At 32.3% G+C, this 8,449-nt stretch overlaps 2 protein-coding genes across 2 annotated transcripts; both read left to right on the top strand.

Annotated features, from left to right (window-relative positions):
• The first annotated feature begins 1,675 nt into the window (after positions 1-1,675).
• On the top strand, positions 1,676-2,277 carry LOC109133034 (putative defensin-like protein 9). Its single transcript, XM_019245566.2, has 2 exons — positions 1,676-1,812; positions 1,917-2,277. Exons 1-2 carry the CDS (start codon positions 1,749-1,751, stop codon positions 2,096-2,098), a joined length of 246 nt encoding a protein of 81 aa, XP_019101111.1. The 5' UTR covers positions 1,676-1,748; the 3' UTR covers positions 2,099-2,277.
• Positions 2,278-6,618: 4,341 nt separating this feature from the next.
• On the top strand, positions 6,619-7,182 carry LOC109132835 (putative defensin-like protein 9). The gene is made up of 2 exons (XM_019245261.2): positions 6,619-6,717; positions 6,822-7,182. Exons 1-2 carry the CDS (start codon positions 6,666-6,668, stop codon positions 7,001-7,003), a joined length of 234 nt encoding a protein of 77 aa, XP_019100806.2. The 5' UTR covers positions 6,619-6,665; the 3' UTR covers positions 7,004-7,182.
• Positions 7,183-8,449: the final 1,267 nt, after the last annotated feature.

Below are 8,449 nucleotides of genomic sequence, written 5' to 3'. Positions count from 1 at the left end.
AAATCTAGTGAACCCAAACCTAGAACCGTAAGGGTTCTGATACCAAAATGAAAGGACTGACCTTTCTTTATAAATAATAAATAATATATATATATATATATATAATAACTACAACTAGTGGTCCCATATCCACTAGCCACCTAACCACATTCACAATCAATAGCGGAATAACAAAACCAATATCCAATAATAATCCAATAATAATCCAATAACAATCCAATATCATAGCATAAGCAATATCCAAATACCAAACAACAAGAAACATGAAACCAGCAACCTAGCAATGTTTCTAATGACTCAACTCTAGCAACCTAGCAATGCCAGACAACATCCAATCGAGTCCCTAGAACATCCTCCTCTTCATTGCCTTGATTCCACGATCACACTTTGCCATTACCTGCACCACAAACACAAATTGAGATGCATGAGTATTTGATAAACACTCAGTGAGGCAATCCTCCCATCTACTGGGCTATACACACAAGCAATAAGATCTCTACATGCCACAATCAACTATCAATAAAACAAACCAGGCAATACACAAAGCATGCAACATCCATCGTAGCTGAAAGAAGGATGTCGACTGACACCAGATGGTGTCGATCGACACTGACAATCTAGTGTCGACCGACACCTTGCCCGACACTCCAAAAAACCCTAGTTTGTGTCGACCGACACCTCCACATGGTGTCGATCCACACTCGCCAAATTCTCGAGCCGTCCTCGCGTTGGTGTCGACCGACACCGATGCCAAGCAGCGATTTCCTTCGATCAAAAACTCTGAATCTCGCCTCCAGTCTTCTCCAATCCGCTCCATGCATTCCCAGAAGCCAAACCCAGCCAAAGCAGCGACGAAATACCATAGAGAACTCAAAGAAACAACCACATAAGCACCAAATCACATAAAAACTAGAGATCTTAGCTTAGATAAGCCATGGTCATGCACTCACCTCTTTGCAGGAAGATTCGACCAATAGCAACGAATCCAACCTTCCTAGCAAGCTTCTAGATCCTTCCTAGCTTCCAATCTCTCAAGAACAGCCAAGAATCTCTCCAAAAATCACCAAAAAGCTCAAGAACACATTTTTTCCTCTTTTTCTCTCAAAAGCGTTAAACGGCGACAAAAGAACTTCCCAAAACCCTTCTGGTCAAAAAAACACTTAAATATCTCGGTTTAGTGGTTTTCCCTAAACCAAACCAGTCCAAATCGATAATAAAATCGAACTGGTCGAACCAGAAAAACAATGGTGTCGACCGACACCCACTTGGTGTCGATCGACACCCTCGCCCAAAACGCACAATTCTGATCGCAGGTGTTACATAAAATATAATAAAAATCTACAAAAATTTATTTCAAATTTAAGAATATAAAATCTTTTGAGTAGATTTTTTAAGAAATTACTAGATATGTGAAGTGGAATAATTTTCTTGTAAGTAAATTATAAAAACATATCTAGTTTACATTTTTTACTAGATCAAGATAGATAAAAGAGATAGATATAAAGAGCTCTATCTTCATTAATATACTTCATTAGTAGATTTTATTCCATATATCTTCATTAATCTTCATTTTCACAGTGATTAATAATATACTTTGATATTTTTACCAACTAAGCTGTATGCTTCTGTTTACTATAAAATGCTAACCTTTTCACATAATTTCTTACAAGTTTGATTTAAACATCAAGAGCTCTCTACTTGTTTTCTCTTAGTCCTCTCGCTTAATCAGTTATCAAAGAAAAAGAAAAATGAAGAGTTCTATGCAGTTTATCTCTATACTCTTCTTCCTAATCCTACTTGTTGTCGGACCAGGTATACAAATCTATCTTCCCACTAGCTCTAAACAAATCTACTGAAATATATGAATTCTTTTGGTTATACTATTGAATTCTTATTGTTGATATGGTCTTATATAGGTGTGATGAAGATGGTTGAAGGACAACCCCAAATGTGCGAAGCCGAAAGCATCAACTTCACTGGATTTTGCGAGAAATGGAGAACTTGCAAGCGAGTGTGTATGAGCGAAGGTTTCCCTGATGGTAAATGCAAAGGAACCTTTCACAGGAAATGTTACTGCATAAAGTCTTGTGCTATGTAATTCTACCTAAACAAAATATTATACTGTTATAAATATTTTAATTTATTTGTTTAAAAGAAAAAAGCGTAATTTAATTTTAATCCATCACTAAGTCTAAGAGCATCCCCATCAGTTATATTTTGAGGATGTCTTTTATTTTTTAATCATAAAATGAATGAAAATAATGTTTTAATCGGAAATTTCCCTATGCACAGAGTGTTTTAGATAGTAGATACTCACAGACACATAATGTGTCACTTATCTAGTGGTTACGGTTTATTTTGTTTTATTTTTGGTTTTTCTCTTTCTCTTTTGTTCAGTTGCTTCCCTCTCTCTCTTTCGATTTACCAAAATCGATGAAAACAAAACAATCAATTTTCTGATTGGTTTCCAAATAAAAACAAACAATTGACTCATGTTCGTGTAAATTTGATTGTTTGATTGCTTCCGTTTTAACTGGGTTCGTGTAAATTTGATTTTTTTTTTCTACATCTTGTTCGACTTGTTGACTGATTCAATTTATTCTGGGTTTGTGTAAAAATTGTGTCTTTTTTTTTTTTTTTGGGTCCACTGTAAAAATTGTGTCTTTCGTCTACGTTGTGGTGTAATTGATGAATTGAATGCTTATGTCGAGAGGGTTGGTATTCATGGGGAACTAAATTGCCACAAAAGTGTCTCCATGTTAAATAGATCACAAGTAGATGTCGTTGTTAGGTGTAAGCCGTTTTGTTCTTTCTTTGTTTTCATATGCCTATTATCCATATATTGATTTTCAACCTTTCTTTGTATTTGTCTTACTTGCTCCTTTTTGTAGTTTAGGTGTAATTGATTAACGAAGTGACCAGTTAGAGGAGTAATCAGAGTCTATAAATGTAAAATGCTTGTGGAACTTAAGTACATTTATATGATTACTATTTGTCGCTGTAAAGTATGAAATATTTTGCTTTAGCTAGTATTTGTGGAACTTTTGTAAGAAGCTGTTAATGCCGGTTGTCTTGTCAGAATTATAGAGTTCTGGTGAGATTGTTTCCCGTGTGTCCGATGTTAAGATTGTGAATCCGGGTGCAGTCGTTTCAATGAGTTGGTGTTCAATCACCGATCACGTACTTAAAATATTACTTTTCACGTTATGGGTTCTAGAAAAATATTGCGTGTCCTTCCATTTGACCGGATAAGGTCTAAGTAACAGTATTATGTCCATGTCCGTTACTTCCACGTCTCTGCCTCTGGTCAAATACGCAAGGCGCTCGCCTTCTCTATAAATACAATGAAAATTTTCAGCATCAACTTAAAATCTTCAATCTCAAAGCTCATCTTCAAATTTTGACACAGCCCCCAAGAAAGAAAGAAAAAAAAAAATTTGTTAGCTCGACCACCCATAATTAACTCTTTTGTCTTATCAAAACTCTTATAATAGGTATTTCTATCTATTACAACAAATGGATGGAGGCTTGGGAACAATGTTAATGAAGGTGGCCTTATTTGCTCTGGTTCAAGCTTTGGTGTATCTCATCCTCTCAAAATCGTCCACTGTTTAAACAGGGTCTAAATGGGTAGATCCGTTTAAACCCACGGTGTAACGGGGCTTGATCTAAAGTAAACGGGTAGCCGTTAAAAGAAATGATAACTTTATTTTACCAAAACACTGCCATTTATGACTAGGGTTTTCAAAACATCTATCTTCTCCGAATCTCTCGCTGCAAATGCCTCTGAACTTCAACGTCTTCTCCTCTAATAAACTCACCAACACTCTGCTTCAGCCTCCGAGCCTCTTTGTCTCTTCCTCCATTATCGCCGTTTTGATTCTTAAAGTTTGGCACATAGCCACCGTAGGGATACAATTAGGAGGCTGTGTGAAAGTGAGTTGGCTGGTGATGCTGGTGGCTGGTGAAGAAAAAAAGGAGGTGATCGACGGTGTAAAGTTTACAAGCTAGCTCCGGCCAATCACTAGGTTTTTTAGTTTACTCTTTGTTAATCTAATTAATTTTTTACAAAAATCAATTTAATCAATTAATTAAAGATAAAGTTAAATACCAAATATATTGTGAATTTGACTAAAAAAAGAGGGGAAATTGATTTAAAAAGACATTTTTTCTTCAATTTGTGCCATTATGCTTTTTTTTTTTTTGAAGTTTGGTAGAATAGGTTTTAGAATACAGAAAAATTTCAATTATACCCTTAATAACTCAATTATACCCTTAATAACTCAATTAAACTCTTAATTGTATAAAAAACCAAAATTTCCTTTTTCTGTATTTCTTCTTTTTTGTATACTTCCTAAATTTAATCAAAAAAATACTTTTTTCTTAATCTATTTCCTCATTTTTTTTACAAAATCTAGACATTATTCGCCTACCAAAAATAAAAAATCTCGACATTACTCTCTCTCTCTCTCAGGAGATATCGACACCCTTTTGTAAACCACCGGCGAGAATCGACGACTCCGGTAGCTTCTCCCACCGGCGAGAATCGACGACTCCGGTAGCTTCTCCCACAAGCGTAGGAAAATGTTGAAAAACCTTTAACAAAATCGATTCAAAATGTTTAATGTTTTCAGAACACGTTTTCTAAACATGTTAGAACGTAATCTTAAGAATATATATGATTAGCATAATTTCGGGATTACGTAAATATTTTGTTTCCTTCAATTTCGGATTCAGTTTCTAAATTATGGAGAACATAGAGTAAAGTGTAGAATTAGTGTTCTAATTTTCGCAGGACACATGATAAAATGTAGATTTCATATTCTGACTTCAGTAGAATATGTATAAAGTGAAGAAAACAAATTCTAAAATTTGAAGAATATAGAGTTATGTGTAGAATATATATTCTAATTTCTGTAGAACACATACAAAATCCGACATCTAAAAGTTTTAGAAGATATATTGATTCTAAAGTTTTCAGAACAAGTAGAGTGCGAAGAATTTGTAATCTACATTATTTAGAACATGTATAGTATGTAGAATTTATAATCTAATATCTTCAGAATATATACAATTAGTAGAAAATGTATTCTAAATGTTGCAGAATATTTTTTTTTCAATGTTAAAACACCAATTTTTCATCAAAAACACCTAATGGCAACCTATTTCTTATTTCTAGAATTTGTTTTTAGGTGACAGAAATTTTAAAATTGCTTAAAAATTAGTTTCATTTTTTTAAAGGGTAATTTAGGCATAATGACAAATTTAGCGTAGAAGGCATAATGGGACAAATTGAAGAAAAAATGTCCTTTTAAATCAAATTCCCCAAAAAAAGATTACAAGGAATCAATGAGATAAGGTAAGAATTTTATTTTTTTAACAAAACAAGGTAAGAGATTTTAAAACAGTTATTAGTATTAAAAGAAAAAATTGCTTGCTTGTGGAAAAAAAAATGCTTAAACGGGCCTTACGGGTTAGTGTAAGTTTTACTGGTTTAAACGGATTCGGGTTCAAACGGGTTCGGGTTTAAATGGGTATAAAACGTTTCTGCTAAACGGGTAAGGGTTTAAACGGGCAGGATTTAAACGGGCCGGGTCCGCCCATATTAACATCACTACACATAAGTTAATAAGTAAAAGAAAAAGTTTTAGGTACATGGAATTTCATTATAAATTTTTGGTTGAAAAGTTTTATAATATAAATAAAATATTATATATATATTTATATATTTATATATTTATATGTTACTTGTGGATAAGGTTTTAAATATAACTAGATTTTAATCGGTGATACAAGGAAAATAATTTTTTTAATAATTATTAAGAAAATATGTATGTTGTGATTTTTGTGTTTTATTTTATTATCTTTTGATTAATATTTAGATTTTATAATTTTTGATAGATTGCATTTTTTGTTTTTCGTACCGATTAGGATTGGCTTAACATCTCTTGTTACCTTATTTAATATGAAAGATAACTCCAAGGTTGGTTGTCCAAACCGAAAGGTAAAAGTTTACAAAAAAAATTTCAGAAATTAAAGGTCTCGAAGAACGAATAAGACAATCCAGATGTCAAGGATTTAATTATGTAAATCTTACAAAAAGATATTATTTTGCCAAATGTGCTTCTGATTAAGAATATGAGGATATGATAAATATTTATAAACATATTTTAATACTATCTATATTACAATTTTAATTATAAAATATAATAAAAATCTACAAAACTTTATTTTAAATTTAAGAATATAAAATCTTTTGAGTAGATTTTTTAAGAAATTACTAGATATGTGAAGTGGAATAATTTTCTTGTAAGTAAACTATAAAAAAATTTCTTGTAAGTAAATTATAAAAACATATCTATTTTACATTTTTTACTAGATCAAGATAGATAAAAGAGATAGATATAAAGAGCTCTATCTTCATTAATATACTTCATCAGTAGAAATTATTCCATATATCTTCATTAATCTTCATTTTCACAGTGATTAATAATATACTTTGATATTTTTACCAATTAAGCTGTATGCTTCTGTTTACTATAAAATGCTAATCTTTACACATAATTTCTTACAAGTTTGATTTAAACATCAAGAGCTCTTTACTTGTTTTATCTTAGTTCTCTCGCTTAATCAGTTATCAAAGAAAAAGAAAAATAAAGAGTTCTATGCAGTTTATCTCTACACTCTTCTTCCTAATCCTACTTGTTGTCGGACCAGGTATACAAATCTATCTTCCCACTAGCTCTAAACAAATCTACTGAAATATATGAATTCTTTTGGTTATACTATTGAATTCTTATTGTTGATATGGTCTTATATAGGTGTGATGAAGATGGTTGAAGGACAACCCCAAATGTGCAAAACCAAAAGCATCAACTTCACTGGATTTTGCGAGAAATGGAAAACTTGCAGGCGAGTGTGTATGAGTGAAGGTTTCCCTGATGATAAATGCACAGGATTCGTTGACAGGAAATGTTACTGCTTGAAGCCTTGTGCTATGTAATTCTACCTAAACAAAATATTATACTGTTATAAATATTTTAATTTATTTGTTCAAAAGAAAAAAGAGTAATTTAATTTTAATCCATCACTAAGTCTAAAAGCATCCCTATCAGTTATATTTTGAGGATGTCTTTTATTTTTTAATAATAAAATGAATGAAAATAATGTTTTAATCGGAAATTTCCCTATGCACAGAGTGTTTTAGATAGTAGATACTCACATACACGGGTCACTTATTTATTTTTTATTTTTTTGAACAAAATGTAAAATTTATCTAGTGGTTACAGTTTATTTTGTTTTATTTTTGGTTTTTCTCTTTCTCTTTTGTTCAGTTGCTTCCCTCTCTCTCTTTCGATTTACCAAAATCGACGAAAACAAAACAATTCAATTTTCTGATTGGTTTCCAAATAATAACAAACAATTGACTCATGTTCGTGTAAATTTGATTGTTTGATTGCTTCCGTTTTAACTGGGTTCGTCTAAATTTGATTTTTTTTTTCTACATCTTGTTCGACTTGTTGACTTGAATGATTCAATTTATTCTGGGTTTGTGTAAAAATTGTGTCTTTCGTCTACGCTGTGGTGTATTTGATGAATTGAATGCTTATGTGGAGAGGGTTGGTATTCATGGGGAACTAAATTGCCACAAAAGTGTCTCCATGTTAATTAGATCACAAGGAGATGTCGTTGTTAGGTGTAAGCCGTTTTGTTCTTTCTTTGTTTTCATATCCATATATTGATTTTCAACCTTTCTTCGAATTTGTCTTACTTGCTCCTTTTTGTAGTTTAGGTGTAATTGATTAATGTTCAAGCCATTAATTAGTGAAACCAATGAGCCAAAGAATTGAAATTGATGATGAAAAGTATCATAGGTTTTTAACCCTCTCTCATTCATTTACCATTGAGTTTGTTGTTCAGTGGTGTCTAAGGTCAAGAAGATCATGGTAAGTCGATTAATTTGTTAGATTTCTAGATTTAGGTAATTGACAATAACTAAGATCAGATTTAGTGTGGCTTTCTTGGATTTGATTGTGATTGTGATGTGTGTGTTATGTGTGTGTAGGAGCAAGTGATTAAAGTAAAAGAAACTGAGATATCACCTATAACTCAGTTTTCTTCATGGGTTTGGAGTGGGTCTCGTTACTCTTTTCCATAACTTGACCTTGATTTTTAGCAGCAATAACTTACCCAAATATGGTTGTGTTGAGTATGTATTAGCTGGTTGATGGTTCAACAATGTATGTAGTGATTGTGGTGAGGATGAGAGACAGAATTGATAGAATCGAATTGAGAATATTGGATTTCTCTTTATGTGAGAAAATGGTGTAATTATTTTTTGTTTTTGTTGCAGAAAAACATGTTTATCCAGCAGTTCCAGGTCACTGTCCATGAGAAGCAAAGTGATTGGTGCGATCCATCTCTTTTGACAACCACAAAGCCTGTGTGT

The sequence above is a fragment of the Camelina sativa genome, chromosome 5 (assembly GCF_030686135.1).
Source record: "Camelina sativa cultivar CO46 ecotype springtype chromosome 5, ASM3068613v1".
Classification (NCBI taxonomy): Eukaryota; Viridiplantae; Streptophyta; class Magnoliopsida; order Brassicales; family Brassicaceae; genus Camelina; species Camelina sativa.
This window is presented reverse-complemented; position numbering and strand designations above follow the sequence as displayed.